The 21,214-nt window shown below is 41.9% G+C and overlaps 1 protein-coding gene across 10 annotated transcripts in view; it reads right to left on the bottom strand.

Annotated features, from left to right (window-relative positions):
• The window catches only part of SLC4A8 (solute carrier family 4 member 8), an 80,228-nt gene that overhangs the window by 5,645 nt on the left and 53,369 nt on the right, over nucleotides 1-21,214 (bottom strand). For 5 of the 10 annotated variants that reach the window (XM_045462986.1, XM_045462983.1, XM_045462982.1 and 2 more), the window contains 7 exons: nucleotides 19,002-19,163; nucleotides 17,861-18,112; nucleotides 14,158-14,226; nucleotides 12,470-12,643; nucleotides 9,260-9,397; nucleotides 3,136-3,227; nucleotides 894-1,001 (listed from right to left, as the gene is read on the bottom strand). In XM_045462986.1, coding sequence (XP_045318942.1) covers nucleotides 894-1,001; nucleotides 3,136-3,227; nucleotides 9,260-9,397; nucleotides 12,470-12,643; nucleotides 14,158-14,226; nucleotides 17,861-18,112; nucleotides 19,002-19,163 — 995 coding nt within the window. The remainder of the gene's footprint in view (nucleotides 1-893; nucleotides 1,002-3,135; nucleotides 3,228-9,259; nucleotides 9,398-12,469; nucleotides 12,644-14,157; nucleotides 14,227-17,860; nucleotides 18,113-19,001; nucleotides 19,164-21,214) is intronic. The other 5 variants (XM_045462989.1, XM_045462984.1, XM_045462987.1 and 2 more) reach the window with 3 other exon arrangements.

Genomic DNA, 21,214 nt, shown 5'->3' with positions numbered 1-21,214 from the left:
TGGTGGCTGTGACTTTTCAAAGTACTTCAGCTCCTCCTCAGAGCATTCTTATGAGTGAGGCAGTTAGTTATTATTATCCCCATTTTACCGCTCAGTAAACTGAGTGCCAGAAACAGTAGCCTACCAGGTTACACACGGAATAAATAGTTAGACCAGGCCCCCTAATTCCTGGCCTACTGCTTTTTTTTTTTTTAACTAGAAAAGTTGCCTTTAATAAGACCTAAGATTTTGCCTTTAATTAAAGGCTGACTTCTTAAAATGGTGTGTGGACTAAATTATTCAAGTAGTTTGGGTACATAGCCACCCTCGCTCGGTGCAGGCAAAGATGCCTCAAGTCCTTGCATTTTCTTCAGCAACCTGATTAAACTTGATCTATGCTATTGGCAAATGATACACAGAATTTTCATTTCCAAAATCGGAAACCTGTTTATAGTTTAATATTTCAAATCTTTCCTTGGCAACAGTTCTCATTATGGAATGACTGAAATAGGTGGAGTCTTGCATTGGCATGATCGACACTCTCTGGACATTCTGGCCATTTTCCAGTTTGTGTGGTTCCGGTAACCAGAGAGATTTTGAAATGGGAACTTTGGAAAGAGGATTCAGGTGACTAGATAGAGAAAGGCAATGTACACATCCACATACTCCTTGGTTTGGGGGCTGGCTGTGTAAATGGGCAGCTCAAAACAGCACATTTGTGCAAATCGTTAAAAAAACATTTTTTTCCTTTTCTGAGGCATATAGCAATTCGCCTGGGGTTAAGCCCCAGTCCCGGAAGGGATATTTTTTTAGACAAATTTAATTTTACAACTTAGATATATTTTACTTTCAACATGATTGCTATTTTTAAAAGCACGAAATAAATAAAAATCAGCAACTATAGTTCTCTTTACCTCTTCTCCTTTGTATTTCCAGAGTTCATACTGAGAGCTTTCCAGACCGTAGTTTTAGGCATTTCATCAGATATATTAATCTCAGAGGGGTCACATCTGAAATCAATGCTTAGGACAATAAACATAGGACACACAAATAAAATACGTATCTCAGTCTATAGTGATCACACCCCACCAGGCGGGAAAGAGTAGGTCTGAGGGGGCTCAGCTAACAGTTCTCAGCAGCACCAGGAGCCAGGTGGTTGGAATGTAGAGAGGCAAGGTGGCCCACGAGGTGGTGCTGAGGGCTGGGCTTCTGTGCCACCGCCATCCTGCCCTGACAGTGCTATGATGTCAACAGGAGCCTCAGGAGCTACCCCCTACTGAACGCTCGCTCGCTGTGTGCTAGGCTCGCTGTGTGCCGGGCACGGGGCTAAGCAGTCTTCGTTGGTTTTCTCACTTACATGGCCAAATGCTTGCCATTTGTAGTTAACAAAGCACTCGTTACAATATCTTCACTATCAATCAGAGATGATTAACATCCTCATTTTGAAGGTACAGAAACAAAAGCTCTCAGAACTAAGTGATCACCCAAGGTCAAATGTCAGTAAGAGGACAATCAAGGCCTTGAATCGAGTCCTTGGTCTCCTAGAAGCCCAGAGTACTAGGAAATTTTCTACAAGCCAGTCTCTTTTTAAAGGGCCAAAAGATGGGGCGCCTGGGTGCCTCAGTTGGTTCGGCATCCGACTTCAGCTCAGGTCATGATCTCATAGCTCCTGAGTTTGAGCCCCATGTCGGGCTCTGTGCTGACAGCTCAGAGCCTGGAGCCTGCTTCGGATTCTGTGTGTCCCTCTCTCTCTCTTTCTACCCGTCCTCTTCTAGCACTCTGCCTGTCTGTCTCTCTCTCTCAAAAATAAATAAACATAAAAAAAAAAAATTTTTTTTTTAAAGTCAAACTCCTAGGAACAGACAGTGGACTGGTGGTTACCAGAGGCTGGGCAGGTGGGGTGGAAGGGGAGATAGTGATCAAAGGGTATAAATTTGCAGTTATAAGGTGAATAATTTTTAAAGACCTGTATACAGCATGGTGACCATAGTTGATAGTAATGTACTGTATACTTGAAATCTGCTAAGAAAGTAGATGTCAAGTGTTCTCACCACAAAATAAGGAATGATAACTATAAGAGGTAATGAATATGTCATTATTTTGATGACAGTAACCATTTCACAATGTGTCCAGATATCAAAACACCATGTCGTGCACCTTAAATATATTTTTTTATTTGTAAAAAGTAAATAAATCAAAATTGAAAAAAAAAAAATCCCAACGACGTGACTTTCCCCATCTTCCCCTCAGTATAAACCACAATGGATTCAATGATTTGGCAATAAATTATCCAGGATCTAGATGACCCAGATCCCCTCTCTCTTCCTTTTCTGCCCCCTCTCAGCCTCTGGGCTTCTTTCAGCTTATGTGTACCTCTTCCACAGTGGAAACAAAATGCCAGGAATAAAACCACTAATGGACCAATTTAGTGTCCCGTGTCCCGTGGTGAGCAATAGCTTAGCTAGAGAAGGCAGCTAAGAGCCTTGGCAGAAATTAAGGAATTTGGGGGTTCCCAGTTTGGTTCCCCCTTGGCTCCTAGGACCACAGATGCCATGAGTCAAACCGAAGGGGCTGCCTCTGCCCCTCGACAAAGGCTTGCCCAAGCATGGGAATTCCATACCCCCCAGGCTGAGGACTCTCTGGAAACAAAGGCCATATCCTATTCATCTCCGGAAAATGGCAGAGAAAGGCAGAGGGAGCACAGATCTGATGAATACAAAGACTAGGGTTTGTCTCTTAAACTTTCTACTTAGCAGCATTGTGACCTTGGGGAAATTACCTAAAACCATCCAAGCCTCAGTTTCCTCATTGGACAAATGTGGATAATGAGGCTTTTATCAGAGAGCTGCTGCAAAGATCAAATGAGAATACATAAGTAAAGCTTCCAGCACAGTCCTAGCACAGAGAAGACGCTCAGTATGTGGGCTCCCTTACCTCTGTTCTCCTTTACCAGCATCTGGGGTGGTACCTGGCGTCTAGCAGGTGCTCAGTAAAGCATGGAAGGAAAAGGTGTTTTCCCAGGTTGGAATGGAGAGGCTGAACGTTAGCTCTTTATACCAGTGATCGCATTTGTGACCACCCCCCACCACAAAGCCAGATTGTTTCTAGAACAACCAAAAAAACAGCCAACTCCTTGTGGAGTTTGGGGAGTTTTACCTGAAACTGTTGTTCTTTCCAGGACTACTTAGTAACTTCCTGCTCTCTAAGGGGAACTTGTCTCCCCCCATTTCTAGCATCTTCTCAGCCTCCTGCAAGAGAAGAAGACATTATATCTGAGACCAAGGAAAACCATGAGTCTACACCACCCATTTTTCTCTTACCACAATTTCTACCTAATTTCTCTCATATTTATTATGAAAGAGTGTAATTATGTTCTTTCATAGATCTGACTCATCACAAAAAAAAGACAACCAGATATTTGTACCTGCGGAATAGTGTTTTTTAAAAGAAGAAAGAAAATGAATCTGAATAAGCCTCTAGATCCAACTACCAATTTACTAGAAACATAGGGGACAGAAGAACATGTTAAATGACACCAAGGGACATAGGTAGTAAAATCTAAATGGTGGGAAATCCTACAGGTCAGAGGCCTAGTTTCTTCAACAAAAAGAAAAAAAGATAGAAAGGGACCCCTAAAGAAATTTGAGGAACATATCAACCGCTGCAATATTTAGGCCTTATTTGAATCCTGAGTCAAACAGATTATTAAAAAAAATAATAAGGCAATTGGGAAATATGAATACTGACTGTTCTTTCTACTTTTGCATTTATTTGAATGTTCTATAACAAAATGTTGTCTTAAAAAAGAATCCCACTAATTTAAAGAAAATAATTACAGAGAAAAAAATACATACAAAGATGTTTGAAGTAGTATATTTAATAATATATCCTAAAACAACTGTAAATTTTCACAAGGGAAGAAAGTTTAAATTAATTATGAGAAAACACTATAGAATATTATGCAGCCATTAAAACAATAAATATGATTATCTATTATATAGACACATAGAAACATGAAAGTGTCATGAAATCAAGATGAGAAGAAAAAATCAGAAAAAAACACCTCCCCCACACAAATAAACAATTATTACAGTTACACGAAAACTATGTTAAGGACATAAAGAGAACATAAAGAAATGAACATAAATATTGGATGCTGATGTGAAATTTTGGGGTGAAGTCTTCATTATTTTTCTTTCATTTCATTTTCAAAATAACTTTATAAAGTAAAACATGTATTAACAAATACATATTGGGGCGCCTGGGTGGCTCAGTTGGTTAAGCGTCCAACTTTGGCTCGGGTCGTGATTTCCCAGTTTGTGAGTTCGAGCCTTGCGTCAGCTCTGAGCTGACAGCTCGGAGCCTGGAGCCTGCTTCAGATTCTGTCTCTCCTTTTCTCTCTCTCTGCCCTTTCCCCGCTCATGCTCTGTCTCTCTCTGTCTCTCAAAAATGAGTAAACATTAAATGTGAAAAAATAATTAAAAAAAATACATGTTTACTTCAGAAACTTTGGAAAAATATGGAGTTCAATGTTTACCAGCCACTTCAAACTTAACATCCCAAAGAGACGCCTTGGTTTTTCTCCCAAACCTGCTTCATTAAGTAGCATGACCGCTCAACCAACTGTTCATGCCAAAAATCTAAGAGTTGTCCTTGATTCCTCTCACGCTTGCTATCCATTAGCAAAGCCTGTCAACTCTGTCTTCCAAATAAGTCCCAAACCAGCCACTTCACCACTTCTTCCCTAATGTAGGCCACCTTCACCTCTTGCTTGAGCTATTGTCACAGACTTCTAACTAGTATCCTGCTACCTCTCTCTCTTACAGGCTCCCTGGCTTTCTTGTATTCCTTAAGCACACTGAGCTCATTCCTGCTTCAAAACCTTGGCGTTTGCCATGCCCCTGGCCTAGAATGTTCCTACTCCCAGATAGTCTCACGACTTGCCCTCACTTTATTCAGATTTCAGCTAGGATGTGTCCTTAGAGTCCTCCCTGATCACCCTAAATACAGTAACTCCCTCACCCCTTACTTTCTTCTTAAAACATATCACTACTGGGGCACCTGGGTGGCTCAGTTGGCTAAGCATCTGCCTTTGGCTCAGGTCATGATCTCGAGCCCTGTGTTGGGCTCTGTGCTGACAGCTCAGAGCCTGGAGCCTGCTTTGGAATCCGTGACTCCCTCTCTCTCTGCCCCTCTGCCACTCATGCTCCGTCTCTGTCTCTCAAAAAAATAAATGTTAGGGGCGCCTGGGTGGCTCAGTCGGTTAAGCGTCCAACTTCAGCTCAGGTCACGATTCCGCGGTCCGTGAGTTTGAGCCCCGCGTCGGGCTCTGGGCTGACGGCTCAGAGCCTGGAGCCTGCTTCCGATTCTGTGTCTCCCCCTCTCTCTGCCCCTCCCCCGTTCATGCTCTGTCTCTCTCTGTCTCAAAAATAAATAAACGTTAAAAAAAAATTTTTTAAATAAATAAATAAATAAATGTTAAAAAAAAATTATGGGAATGCAAGCTGGTGCAGCCACTCTGGAAAACAGTATGGAGGTTCCTCAAAAAGCTAAAAATAGAACTACCCTACGACCCAGCAATTGCACTACTAGGCATTTATCCAAAGGATACACTTGTGCTGTTTCGAAGGGACACATGCACCCCTATGTTTATAGCAGCACTATCAACAATAGCCAAAGTATGGAAAGAGCCCAAATGTCCATCGAGGGATGAATGGATAAATAAAATGTGGTATATATATATATATATATATATATATATATATATACACACACACACACACACACACACACACACACACACACACAATGGAGTATTACTCGGCAATCAAAAAGAATGAAATCTTGCCATTTGCAAGCCATTACATGGATGGAACTGGAGGGTATTATGCTAAGTGAAATTAGAGAAAAACAAAAATCATATGACTTCACTCATATGAGGACTTTAAGAGACAAAACAGATGAACATAAGGGAAGGGAAACAAAAATAACAAAAACAGGGAGGGGGCAAAACAGAAGAGACTCATAAATATGGAGAACAAACTGAGGGTTATGGGAGGGGTTGTGGGAGGGGGGATGGGCTAAACGGGTAAGGGCACTAAGGAATCTACTCCTGAAATCATTGTTGCACTATATGCTAACTAATTTGGATGTAAATTTTAAAAAATAAAAAATAAAGTTTAAAAAAAATTAAAAAAACATATCACTACTTAAAATTTTATATAAATCAGGAAATAAATGTATGTATGTACATATGTATGTATGTACAAGCATACCTCAGGGATATTATAGGTTTGGTTCCAGACTACCACTATAAAGCAAATCAAATCAATTTTTTGCTTCCCACTGCATGTAAAAGTTACGTTTGTGCTATACTATAATTTATTAAGTGTCTAAAAGACATGAGGTCTAAAAACAACGTACATGCCTTAATGAAAAAATACCTTATCGCTAGAAAATGCTAACCACCATCTAAGCCTTCAGTGAATCATAAATACTACTCACATATCACCATAAAAATATAATAATAATGAAAAAGTTTGAAATACTGCAAGAGCTCCAAAGTATGAGACAGAGACACAGAGTGAGCAAATGCTGTTGGGAAAATGATGCTGATGGATTCACTTGATGCAGGGTTTCCACAAACCTCCAATTTGTACAAAACACAATATTTATGAAATGCAATAAAGTGAAGCATAATAAAACAAGGTAAGCCTGTGTGTGTGTGAGTGTGTAATTTTTAAATTTTGTTTATAGAGTTTTGGGATGCTTGAAAACTTCACATTTTGTGTAGTGATTTTCAGCAATCTTTAAAGTTTTCCTCCATTGCTTTTGTGCATCGAATTGTTAAAGCTTATTTAATAATAGAAAACACAGGGCGCCTGGGTGGCTCAGTCGGTTGAGCGTCCGACTTCGGCTCTGGTCATGATCTCACACTCCATGAGTTCGAGCCCTGCATCAGGCTCTGTGCTGACAGCTCGGAACCTGGAGCCTGCTTCAGAATCTGTGTCTCCCTCTCTTTCTCTGCCTCTCCCCTGCTCATACTCTGTTTCTCTCTGTCTCAAAAATAAATAAAAACATTAAAAAATTTTAATAATAGAAAACACATAGAACAATGTAACAGAATTAAGTGTCCAGAAATAAATCCATGCATATGCGGTCAACTAATGTCCAACAAGGGAGCCAAGAGCCTTTGGTGGAGAAAGGACAGTCTCTTTAATAAATGTTGCTGGGAAAACTGGATATTCATAAGCTACACCATTCACAAAAATCAACTCAAAATGTTATTAAACACTTAAATGTAAAACCTGAAGCAGTAAAACTCCTTGAAGATAGGGAAAAGACTCTGACATTGTTCTTGGCAATGATTTTGTGGATAGGACACCAAAAGTACAAGCAACAAAAGCAAAAATAAATAAGTGGAATGACATCAAATTAAAAGCTTCTGTGCAGCAAAAGAAATAGTCGATAAAATGAAAAGGCAACCTATGGAATGGGAGGAAATATTTGTAAACCATAGATGGTAAGGAGTTAACACCATAGATGGTAAGGAGTTAATACCATAGATGGTAAGGAGTTAACTCCTGGTAAGGAATTAATATCCAAAATATATAAGGAATACATACAACTCAACAGCAATAATAATAATATAACCCAATTTAAAAATAGGCAAAGGACCTAAATAGACATTTTTCCAAAGAAGATATACAAATGGCCAGAAAGCACATGAAAAGGTACTCAACATCATTAATAATTAGTGAAATTTAAATCAAAACCACAATGTGGTATCACCCTACACCTGCCAGAATGGCTATTATCACAAAGACAAGAGATAAGTGCCGGTGAGGATATGGAAAAAAGGGATCTCTTATGCACTGTTGGTGGCAACGTAAATTGGTGCAGCCACTATAAACGTTCTTCAAAAAATTAAAAAAAGAACTACCAGATGATCCAGCAATCCCACTTCTGGGTATACATCCAATGGAAATGAAATTACTATCCTGAAGAGATATCTGCAGCCCATGTTCACTGCAGCATGATTCATAATAGCCAAGGCATGGAAACAACTTAAGTGTCCATCAGTGGATGGTTGGACAAAGAAAAGGTATATATATACAATTGAATATCATTCAGCCATAAAAAAAGAAGGAACTCTTGCCATTTGCAACAACATGAATGAAACTTGAGGGTATCATGCTAAGTAAAATAAGTCAGAGAAAGACAAATACTATATGATCTCGCTTACATGTGAAATCTAAAACAAAACAAAACAAAAACAAAACTGAAGTCATAGAAACAGAGAACAGACTGGTTGTTGCTGGGGTGGGGGAAAAGGATGAAGGCGGTTGAAGGGGACAAACTTTCAGTCATAGGACGAGTAAGTTCCGGGGATGTAACGGACAGCATGGTGACTATAGTTAACAATGCTGTATTGTGTATTTGAAAATTGCCGAGAGAGTAAATTTTAAAAGTTCTCACCACACACACAAAAAATGTGACTATGTGAGGTGACAGATGTGTTAGCGAACCCTACTGTGGTGATCATTTCACAATATATACCTATATCAAGTCGTTATGCTGTATACTTTAAACGTACATAGGGCTATGTGTTTATTATACCTCAATAAAGCTGGAAAAAATAATACAAGAGTTCAAAAACTCAAGATATTAGAAAAAATGCCATTTAAAATGCATTTCAAAGGACCCTATTTCAGGCACTAACTGTATTTGGAAACACTTTCCGGCTCATTCATTTCTTGGTCTGGGAGTTTTGTTTTGCTACACATCCATTCTTGGCACGTACAGGCCATTGATTGAGGGTCCATTGTATGGACAGCAGATGCCAAGCGCTGAGGGAAATGAGGAAGGACAGAAAGTCCTATGCAAGTTGTCTTTGCATGGTGCCAACCACAATACCATCTGCCATTAGGTACATGACAGATAATAGGTTTTGTATAGTTGTCAAATTAGGCCTTTTAGGAGAACACGAACCCTTAGATCTGATAATAAGAACGGACTCTATGTTCATATTGTAAGCATGAACCTGGTGAGTAGACTGTAGACAAAGGGAAACACAACGGGTTATCGTGTCTAAAAATAAAGGACAGATAGGGACAAGAATCCTTGCCCCATTCTCGGCTAAAAACATCTTTGGAGTAATCTTCCCAACTCCTAAATATAACCCCTGGGATTCTAGACATGCTGACTTCTCATGTGGCCCTTCCTACGTTCTGTAATTTGAAGCTGCCCCCAAGTGTACAGTTGGTCCAAGAACTACGACCTCTTCCTCCTTGGCCTTCTTTTTGGCATCGTCCAGCTTCTTCTTTTTACTTTCAGGCATGAGATCATCTAACCAGCTCAGCTCTCGTTTAGAGAAACAGAGATCCATGACTTTCCTGACAAAGACCAATGCCAAAACCTGAAGAAAAATAAAGACAGGGGATGAAAAGAGCTCATTTTCTTCCCGGAGTTAAAAGCAAAGTCTTATCTTCACAGCACACTAGGACATGTCAAGGAAAATCAAACTAATAATAATAATTAATAATAATAATAATAATAATTGCCTGTTACTGAGTGCCTTCTTTGTACCAGATACTAAATATTCACCTTCGTGTTTTATATACAATATTTTATTAAACTATCATAACAACCCTACAACTTAGAAAGCAACCAACTTAATTCCCTCCTTGAAAAGAGAAACCCTTCATCCTCAGATGGCCCTAAGAGTTGCCCTTCCCTGTCATGGGATGAGCAGGAAGGGTTGCTGGGCAGCAGTGGGCTGGAAAGCCTTTGCAGGAGCACAGCTATGGTGAGGCCAGATGCACCCAGCCCAAGCATGCCTCACTATGGGATGAAGGGACCTTGAAGGATCACCTCAATTCCCTCTGATCCTCTGCCTATACATTTCCCTGCAAACTCCTTGCTTTATGCCTGCATCATGAAGCACTAGTGTTTTTTGTCTCCGTCCTCTGGTCTGGCCTGACACTCATTCTATAAATGAGGATACTGAGGCTCAGGGAATAGAAAGTGACTTGCCTCTAATATCTGACAGCTAATTTCCTCAATTTTACAGGACAGGGTGTATCAACTGCTGTTCCACTTTTTTTCCCCCCATAAAAGGCCATTTTTGCCAAAGGGGAATTCATAATAACCCAGAATGACCTGCCTGGATTGACAGGTGCTCACTAGCTACATCTGGTGGCTTAGGGAAGGAATGAGGCAAATCAGGCTTACTACCTTCAATCATATTTCTCCCTCATTTCCATAACTATTTCCCCTACAAATCCAAAATTGATGGTATCCCTCCCAAGAAGTTGTCAGGAATTTGCTGTTTCTTTAACCAAATGGTCAACCCCTGAATATAACACTTAAATGCAGAAACCTATGTGTACCCTGACAAAATTGAGAAACCCATCAGGAGGTATATATGCAGAAGATTAGAGAAAAAGAATTCCCTGACCCTAGTTTCTTCACCTTTGAATATTCTCCCAGTAAGACAGAGCTCAAAAGTCCCTAAACAAATGCCAAACATTAGCCTCATTGACTTTTCTCTCTAGAGGCCCACCCTTTGGGTAGTTTTCAAACAGCCCACAATTCTCAGCGTCCCCGTGACACAGGGTGAGCCAGAGAGAGGAGGCAACAGGAGGAGAAGATGAGACAGTGTGCTGGTCAGGTGGCAAGAATTTCATCACCATCCCAGTGGCAGGAAGCGGCCTATCACCTGTTACACCATACACAGTTCAGGTTCCCTGGTCCCTTTTCCAAAGCCTCTGCTTCAGTTCGAAAGAAGGTACGGATGTCCCAGTCACTTATCAGTGATGGACCAACCTCTTCCTCTCTTCCAGTGGCTTAAAACAATGCATTTCCACCACTTTAGACACTTCTGACTGTAATAAATTCTAAACTGGAACTATAATATGCAAATTATTATAAACATGAAGAATCCTCTCCATGTCAGATTCATGAGAGAGAAGACAGAAAGAGAGAGAGAGAGAGAGGAAGGAAGGAAGGATGGAAAAAAGGAAGAAGGAAGGAAGGGAGGGAGGAAGGCAGGCTGACGGACTTGAAAGTAAACATGGCAACCTGCTACACACATGTATTCACACCTCAAAGTCCCCAAATAATACTGCTCCTGCAAAAGACAAACAAAAAACTCACCATTAATAAGGGATTCATATCCAGAATATACAGAGAACTCCTAAAACTCAACAACAACAAAAAAATCTGATTTAAAAATGGGCAAAAGGGGACGCCTGGGTAGCTCAGTTGGTTGAGAGTCTGACTTCAGCTCCGGTCATGATCTTGGTGGTTCACAAGTTCACGCCCCGCATCGGGCTCTGTGCTGACAGCTCAGAGCCTGGAGCCTCCTTCAGATTCTGTGTCTCCCTCTCTCTCTGTCCCTCCCCTGCTCATGCACTGTCTCTCTCTCAAAAATAAATAAAAACATTAAAAACGTCAAAAAATAAAAATTAAAAATGGGCAAAGGACTTGAAAAGATAGTTCTCCAAAGAAAATATACAAATAATCAATAAGCACATGAAAAGATGCTCAGCCCCACTAGGAAATACAAATCAAAACCACAATGAGATAGCACTTCACACCGGTTAGGATGGCTGTTATCAAACAACAACAACGACAACAACAACAACCGAATGAACAAACAAACCAAACAAAAACCCCTCAAACAGAAAACAAACATTGGCAAATTGGAACCCTGTGTACTGCTGGCAGGACTATAAAATGATGCGACTGTTCCTCAAACAAGTAAAAATGGAATTACCATATGATCCAGCAGTCCACTTTTAGGTATATACCTCAAAGAACTGAAAGTGGGAGCACAGATATTTGTACAATTCATGTTTACAGGAGCATTATTCCCGATTGCCAAAAATTGGGAGCAATCCAAGAGTCTATCAATGAACAAACAGATAAACAAAATGTGGCATATACATATATATGTATATATACATAGATACACACATACACATATGTATATATACGTATATAGATACACACATACACAGATGTATATATACATATATACATATATATACGTATATATACATAGGTACACATAGAGGAATATCAGTCAGCCTTTCAAAGAGAAATCCGACGCATGTTACTACATGGATGAGCCCCCCGGAGGCATTATGCTAAGTGAAATAAGCCAGCTACAAAAACACAAATACTTTATGGTTCCACCCATACGAGGTACCTAGAGTAGTCAGAGTCATAGAGACAGAAAACAAAATGGTGGTTGCTGGGGACTAGGGGAGGGGGAATGGGGAGTCATCGTTCAATAGGTACAGAGTTTCAGTCGTGCCAGATAAGAATGTTCCGAAAACGTACAGTGGCAATGGTTGCACAGCAATGTAAGTACCTAATGCCACTGAACTATACGCTTGAAAATGGTTAAGATGGTAAATTTTATGTGGTGTGGGTTTCACCACTATTTTAAAAAATAAATAATAATAATTGTTTTAAAACTCACCATCATTGGGAAGACAATGGCAGCCGGAGAGGCCTTGATGACCCAGAGTAGGACAAGGCAGGTCAGCTGAATGAGGGTGAAGAGATGCACTTTGCGCAGGGGCACGTGCCGAAGGTAGATAAAATCTGGCTGGTGCTTTGCAGGCATCCCAAAGAGCTTCAGACGGTCAAAGAACTGAAAGGAGGGAACCGGCATGTATTTTCAGGAGGTTTCTCTGGGTCAGAAGCCTTGTCAGGCCCATTCTCGTCTCTTATATCACCTGCTCTGAAAGGTAGGTAATACAGTTTCCACTGGACAGAATGGAAACTGAGTCTCAGAGAGGACAGGTAATTTGGCGAAGGGTTGGTAAATGACAGAATCAAAATTTAAATCCATCTTTTTTTTTTTTAAGATTTTTTTTTTAAAGTAATCTCTACACCCAATCTGGGGCTTGAACTCACAACCTTGTGATCGAGAGTCACGTGTTTTACCTACTAAGCCAGCCAGGCACCCCTAAATCCATCCTTTCTAATTCTAGAATCAGAAAATGTCTTTCTTCTATCCCACACTGGCTCCTGAGAGATCTTTCTCAGGGAGTGCTGAATACAAAATAAGCCAGTTCCATATTTCTGCTTAGTATCAAAACCAAATCTCCTACTTGTTCTTTGAGGAGTCTGGAGCTTTTCATTGATTATTTATAGTAAGAAAATAAAACTTTATAACATTCTGGAGATAGAATATATGACCAGCATTATATTAGCAATAGGAAAACAGAGAGCTAGAGGGATTGAATAACCTGCCGAAGGTCACATTAAAACTCAGGGGGTAAGAGGGGCGCCTGGGTGGCGCAGTCAGTTACGCATCCGACTTCAGCCAGGTCACGATCTCGCGGTCCGTGAGTTCGAGCCCCGCGTCAGGCTCTGGGCTGATGGCTCAGAGCCTGGAGCCTGTTTCCGATTCTGTGTCTCCCTCTCTCTCTGCCCCTCCCCCGTTCATGCTCTGTCTCTCTCTGTCCCAAAAATAAATAAACGTTGGAAAAAAAAAAAAAAAACTCAGGGGGTAAGAGTGACCACTGGATATTCCATAAAAACAAAGAGGAACCAGCCACCAATAGAAGAAGAAACTAAGTTATCATATCATCTGGGGTACCCAAATGATCAGTGCCCAGTCCTGATTTTCCATGCAGAGGACTCAGAGGAATGAGTTGATGGATGGGAAAAGGCAGAGTAGGGCAGGAAGTAATGTCTGCTTACCTGGAGCAGCCCCCACTACTGCCGATCTCTTCACCAGCAGACCCCCAGTTGGGCTCCCTCTCTCACACTGTAGCCTAGCGCTAACACTAGTGTGGTCCATGTGTGGAAGCCAGTTTGGCTCTTGACAAGCCTTTCAGATCTAAGTTACTAGCATCTGACAAAGCACCTAGCAGTTAATACATGCCCAATAATTGTCTGTTGAATAATTAATGGATGACGGGTACCCTGAAATCAAGCCAGGTCATCCTATAAGTCTCTGTACCATCATCATGCCAACTTGACTGTCCAAATGACTTAGCGAATGTCCAAAGAAATATCTAAAATAGCTTAACCAGTAAGACTAGGAAATAGTTTCTCAAGAATGGATTTGTGCTTTTCTGGGAGAGCTCTCCCTCCCTGGTCAGGAGAGATGAGCTCCCAGTGCAAAAACACTGCCCTGGCAGAAGCATGCCATACCTGAATTCCTTGTAGAGAAGAAACTCCCATGTAGAGGAAAACTCCATAGAGTACTGGCATTGGGATAAACTGAAGACAAAAGGGCAGAAAGACCAGAAATTAAATTTGGTGTCATAATGCACTCAAGACTACATACACTTTTAAATCTCCAAGGAAACAAAGTCACAAAATCACCACGTAAACATTGCATTAGTTTCTGCTGCCTTGGCATGATTTAGAAGTAGAAGCAACACCAGAAGCTGACAATGATAAAAATTATTTTGTTCTGAAATGAAATGATTACACATACGTGTAATCCAGCCCTAGTTAAATCCTAGGCCTCACATTTTATCCGCCAGGTTCTTTTTCCTCCATGGGGATGGGCAGACACACACACATCCCTCTTGTACAGAACCGATACCTTTCAAATTTTTTCTAATCATACAAGCAATCATCTCAGGGATTTGGTGTATTTTAACATGGACTAAAAAGTTTCCTTTTTGCTAACCAGAGACTTGAGGGTAGAAATGGGGAGGTATCAGAGGGAGAATGATTTGGGGAGAGACAGCAACATTATTATATTGCACTTGAATATATATACGCACCTATCATATCACACCTAGCAATCTAGGTAATCTTCAAGGCAACTCTAGGAGGTAGGGAAATGAGGCCTATGGAATTAAGGCAAGGGAAGTCTCATAGCTGAAGACTAAACCTGACTTGCTTTTATTCTGAGGCTAAAGAACATTCTCAAACATAAGTCTTCTCAGAACTAGAAAGTCCCCATTGGATTTTACGCTGTTTCAACTGTACAGTGAGTAGACATCTCAGTTTGGTGCTAACCTTGCTTGTCGGAACTACTGAATGGTTTTCTGAAAGAATCCTTCTGAGCCAGTTCTAGGAAGGCTAGGCGATGCCTACTCCCATGGCTTCGTGGTTACCTTCCTGGAGGAGCGGCAATCTTTGGGCTCCTCCAGATGGCAGGCAGACCAGAGGTGGGAGCAGGGGCTGGGCTGGGGACAGAGAGTAGAAGGGGGCAGGGGGTATGAGGAGAGGTGGCGAGATTGGGTGGAAAGTAAGGAGCCAGGAAGATGGTTCCAAATCCTTTCCCATTTCTCTCAGTTGTCACCCCTAAATAGCACTTGCAGTGCAGGCTGCGGTGGTTGAAGATTCACCAAAAAAGAAGGGGAAAGGAGGCAAGGGAGCCAAGTAAGTGCTCCAGAATGTTTGGGGTTTGGCGTTACAGCCATAGAACTTTCCTTTTCACCCCATTTTTCCCAGACACAAGCCTTCCACCCACAAAACTAAATATTTTTTTCTCATGTTTGAGGTGTCTCCCATCTTTCAAAAGATCCTCTTTTAACCCCACACCTCACACCAGCCACTGCCTATTTTCCATTCCACTTCACAGAAAAATCTCTTGAAAGAGTTGTCTGCCCACGCTGTCTTTACTTTTCACCTCCTATTTACTCTTCACTCCCCTGTAATTCAGCCTCTGCCCTATCACTCCACTGAATCTGCTCTTGTCAAGTCATGTTAGGCCTCCTCATTGCCAAATCCAATGGCTTGGTTTAGTCTTCATCTTTCTAGACAGTTTCTAACCAATCCCTCCTTCTGGAAAAATTCCCCTCGTTTGGCTTCCCTGACACCACGCCCTCCTGGTTTCCCTTCTACCTCTCTGGCAGCTCCTTCTGAGTCTCTGTTGCTGTCTCCTCCTCTACCCAACTTCTAAATATCGGAGCTCCTTAGACTCTGCTCTTCTCTCTGGTCCTACTTCTGTTTTACATCTACCCTGCTCCCTGAGCGATCTGATCTACTCCCATGGCTTTCACTACCACTAACTGCTGTTGACTTCCACATTTATATTTTTAATCCAGAGCCTCCCTCTAGCTTTTTCACTCAGTTGCTTCCTGGATATCTCACCCAAAATCTGTCCATAGCCCCACCACCTCTCACAAAATCATTTCCTCCTTCAGGCAGTCTTCTCCATCTTAAATATCACTACTCTCCATCCAGATGGTCAAGTCCAAAACCTGGAAGGCATTTTGATCTTTCCATTTTCCACACTCCATTCCACATCCAGTCAACCAGCAAGATCCTTGGATCTGCCTCCAAGATACACAGAAGACATGCCTTTTATCCCTCCCTGCTACCACCTTCTTTAGCCACGTCACCATCATCTCCCACCTATAATATAGCCTCACTAGTCTCTCTGTTTCTATTTTTCCCAACCCTAAAAACTTATTCTCTAGACATCGCCAGAGTGATCTTTTAAAAATACTAAATGGGGGAGGGGGGTGCCTGGGTGGCTAAATCGGTTCGGTGTCCAACTCTTGATTTCGGCTCAGGTCATGATCTCACAGTTCATGGGACTGAGGGCCACATCGGGGTCCGCACTGACAATGTGGAACCTGCTTGGGATTCTCTTTCTCCCTCTCTCTCTGCCCCTCCCCGGCTTGCACGCATGCTCAAAATAAGTAATAAATGTTTTTTAAAAAGAAAAAAAAAAGTAATAAATAAAAATACTAAATAGATCATGTCCCTTGCCTGCTAAAACTCTTCAAAGGTTACCTTTACCAGACTCAACAAGGCCCTGCATGATCTGCCCCCACCTAGTCTTCACTCTCATCTCATTGTGTTCCTGCCTTGAGCCACGTGGCCCTGATATTTTTTTCTTTTTTAATTTTTTTAATGTTTTTATTTATTTTTGAGACAGAGAGAGACAGAGCATGAGCAGGGGAGGGGCAGAAAGAGAGGGAGACATAGAATCGGAAGCAGACTCTAGGCTCTGAGCTGTCAGACAGAGTCCGATGTGGGGCTCGAACTCACGGACCACGAGATCATGACCTGAGCTGAAGTCGGACGCTTAACTGACTGAGCCACCCAGGCTCCCCGGCCCTGATATTTCTTAGTATACATATCACTCCTTCCCATCTCAGGGCCTACCTAGACTGCTTCTCTCCCTTCCCCCATGCCATCTCCCACCATCCATGGCATGACCAGTTCCATCTCATCTTAAATACCATCTCTGCAGAGAGGCCTTCTCCGACCACACGGACTAAAACAGCCCTCCCTTAATTCTCTATAGCACCAGAGAGCACCAAATATTTCCATTAATCATTTATCATATTCTATAATTACTATGTTTGTTTTCTTTCTTTTCTTATCCTCCCCCTCCTCTTTTTTTTTTTTTTTAAGATTTTATTTTTAAGTAATCTCTACACCCAACACGGGGCTCGAACCCACCACCCCAAGATCAAGAGTCGCACCCACCACTGACTGAGCCGGCCAGGCGCCCCTCGTTTTTGTGTTCTTAACTAAATTCCTTTTTTTTTTTTTTAATTTTTTTTATGTTTATTTATTTTTGAGACAGAGAGAAACAGAGCATGAGTGGGGGCAGGGCAGAGAGAGAGAGGGAGACACAGAATCCGAAGCAGGCTCCAGGATCTGAGCTGTCAGCACAGAGTCCAATGTGGGGCTCGAACCCACCAACCGTGAGATCATGACCTGAGCCAAAGTTGGATGCTTAACTGACTGAGCCACCCAGGTGCCCCTCTTAACTAACTAACTTCCTTAACTACATCTTATCTGCTTTACTCTGCTAGAGTTAGCTCTTTCAGGACAGATATTTGTACATGTATCTGTTTGACTATCACTGTATTCCCAGAATTCCTTACACAAATCAGGCAGTCAATATCCATCTAACGAGTGAATGAATAATTACCTTTAATATGGCCGTCATGAAGACTGAGCAGCCCATCAGCACAAAGATCATAAGGCCTGTCACTCTTTGTTCTCGGATGCCCAAGAACTTGGGTTGTTCCCCAGGAGCAGAGCACTCAGATTCTAGTTTGAGGCTGTTCACATGTGTGATGGACAGGACAGTTGCCGCCACAAACCAGGGCAAGCCCATGATGGAGCAGACACCCAGCATGATGGCCACCATCAGCAGGTCCAGGTGGTAGCCACAGCCTTTCTGTGGGGAAACAGAGTCTCTGTCACCACCAATGGGCTGGCTGTAGTGGGGCACAGAACAGTGAGCTAAGAGCCTCAGGCCCAAAGCAGGAGGGAGTGTATGGGTAAGGAAGAAGGGGTCCAGAGATCCCAGATGAGCCTTTCAGCCCCTCCTGGTTTGGAGGGAACAGAGAAGAAAAAGAGAAATCTTACCCTGTCATATACATGCCATATCCATTTTTCATTCAAGTGCCCCCAGATTTCACCCTGAGTCTCATGCATTCAAAGATTCATCCTTTCTTGGCAGAGTAACCAGAGGCCAAGGCACACCTTGACCATTCTAGTGGTAGACAATATAGGAGTTGGAGGTAAATGGCTCCATACAAACACCCCCAGATCCTTGCCAAATATGGATTTGCCTACCCTAAGTAAGGAAAGAACAGAGATGAAGGCATGAAGCCTCTCACCGATAAATGTGCTGGGCTCAAGCCTACCTCCTTGGAATCCTTGGACTCAAGGTTCAGTCTGGAAACTCCAGTAAAGGACACCAATGGGAGAATACTTGACTCTCGGAAACAGTGGCCCAAGCCCTGACCTGAACCTCAGAAAGACAAGCCTGTATAGGGACCACAAGGAACTGTGCCCACCCACCTTCCGCACAGGTTTGAGAGGAAACTAACAGAGTCCAAGCTCCTTTCACACCATTTCATCATGCTCTACTCTGGTTTCATCTCCAAACCAATCTTTGTCACTAATTGAGGAATCAGAAACCTCTGGAAACATTTTATGAGCTCCTTCTATGACTGCTTTTATCCAGGTTCTATAGTTCCTTGTCTAAAGGGGCTTACCCTAAAAAAAAAAAAAAAAGTAACCGGCTACCATTCGTCCTCGAGGTCAGAACTTTTTGTTACCTTGAGCTTGTGTTCCTTCCTGTTAATGATGACAGCTGTGATCTGCTGGTCCATGAATATTAAGATAGTACAGAGAAGAGCTGGGATAATTGCAGCTATCACAGTCCACCAGGGATTGGGGCCAATGGGACTAATAATCCACCCTCGATCATCTCTTGTCGGCTAAAGGGGAAAAAATAAAGTTTTGTTTTGTACTTTAACTATAGTCATTAGGGCAAAAGAGATTAAACTGAATCACAATATCCACATTGTTTTTATTCCTAAATGAGAATCCTAACAACAACAATAACAGAAAGTCAAGAAAGTAACTCCTTAGTAGCAACTTCTTAGGAAATCTATGACCTTGTTCCAAATCCTCTTTGAGTCAATCCTCGATTATCAACTTCCTGTGAAACACTCATTAATACTTCACTTCCTGCCCCTACTCTCCAAACCCGCCACCACCTTTAACTTAACATTAGCCCAAGTAAAATAACAAGTCTATTGCCAAAGAAGAATTTAACACAATTATAATTAAAGCAAATATAAATAATTTAGAATATCCTCCTCATTGCTCCCCTCCAGAAGCCATATAATGCGTGTCTACAGCACAAATAAAGGCAAAGTTAGAGCCAGTTGCATGGAATCTCATGGGCTTAGATTGCGTTGGCCCAGGGGCCTCCTACCATCAGCAGTAAAACAGGAGCCCAGGTACTAGAGATTTGAAAGAGGAGCCCAAGACTACTGAACTTGGGGCTTGTTTAATCTAGGACCCTCTCCAATGCTCCTATAAGACCACTACTGTTCATAAATCTTATTTGGGTGTTCATGACATACCTAAACTCTCTTAGGGTACTTTTGACATCCTCAAACTCCCCCAGGTACTCTGGGGAAGAAAAGTTCCCCTTGTTTGGCAAGTAGTAATGGAAGATGAAAGGCTGGGCATACAAACTGGCTCAGAATTGAACCAAATTCAATGAACAAAGCAAAGACTGTTGCATCCAAAGTACTTGGTTTCCCATTGGTCGTGACTCTAGGATTCAAAGACTCTTCAACAATGTCACCAGATCCCAAATCATGAATGGGCTAAGTTCTGAAAGTTTATAGGATCTATGTCTCCTTAGTAACAATGTTCTATGTGACAGTTAAGTTCTTAGGCCAACACAAAAATTTACTAAACTCTGACTGACATTAACACATTAGTAATAGTACTAGCCTTCAGACTGGGTTTTCATCACTGGGGGCCATGTGGTATAACAGGGAAGGAAAGAAGGAAGAAAATTTCTCCTCTGCTTCCTGAAAGCAAGGCCTGCCAGCAAGCAGCATTGTCTTTGACATTCTCCCATTTTCCCTCCCATCTCTCCCCTACCTCCCGGGGCCTTCTTCCCAGATGTCCCAGAAATTCAGCACTTTCTGACTATCTAAGCCTACCCATCAGGGAACCTTTCCAAGGACTGCTTAAGGTTCTCAAATTACTTATTTTTACACAAAATCCATTCCTCCTGGAGGGCTGACCTCAGCTAGGTATTAGAAAGAAAGCTGATTGTGCTCATTCACACAAAGGTGAGAATGACATATTCTCAGAAGAATTATATTTTTAAGAAGGGTGTTTTTCAATCCACAAATTTCTAGCTGATGGCATTTCAGTGCATTTAACGAAATAAAATAAAAAATCTTCAGGCAATATGGAAAGAGATATTTTTAACCGGGCCTATTTCAGGGAGGGAGGGAGGGAGAAAGGGAAGACAAAGGCACAGGGTACAGGGAGGTTTACAAGTCAAGGGCTGCCTTTCTTCCTGTCTTCTTTCTCTTCCCCAGCCTCTCCTGTTCTTCTCATCTTATGATTCTTCTCCAGTCACTGAGTATGCCCAGGCTTTCCCTCCCCTCTGGTCTGTGGGGCTCTATGGAACCCAGCTCAGCCTTCCCATCTTCTCTGTTACTCAGTGCCGCTACACTGAAACAGATCTGGAGTCCCCACATACAGATCATTTGTTTTAGTTCTTTTATGTATACATTTTCAGCAAAATATTGTAGATTTTAAAGAGTTATATAAAGAAACGATGAAATAGGGTTGAAGAGCTGTCCTGGTTACTCTGGTAGGAGCATCAGACCGTAGGTGAAGCCCCCAGGCCGGCTCACCTCTTCACAAGGCAAGATCCTGAAGGAGAGGGGCCAACCCTAATTTAACTTCTTACCCCTTCCCAGTGCCCATACACAGCTGAAGCTCAAGGAAA

The sequence above is a fragment of the Leopardus geoffroyi genome, chromosome B4 (genome assembly GCF_018350155.1).
Source record: "Leopardus geoffroyi isolate Oge1 chromosome B4, O.geoffroyi_Oge1_pat1.0, whole genome shotgun sequence".
NCBI lineage: Eukaryota > Metazoa > Chordata > Mammalia > Carnivora > Felidae > Leopardus > Leopardus geoffroyi.
This window is presented reverse-complemented; position numbering and strand designations above follow the sequence as displayed.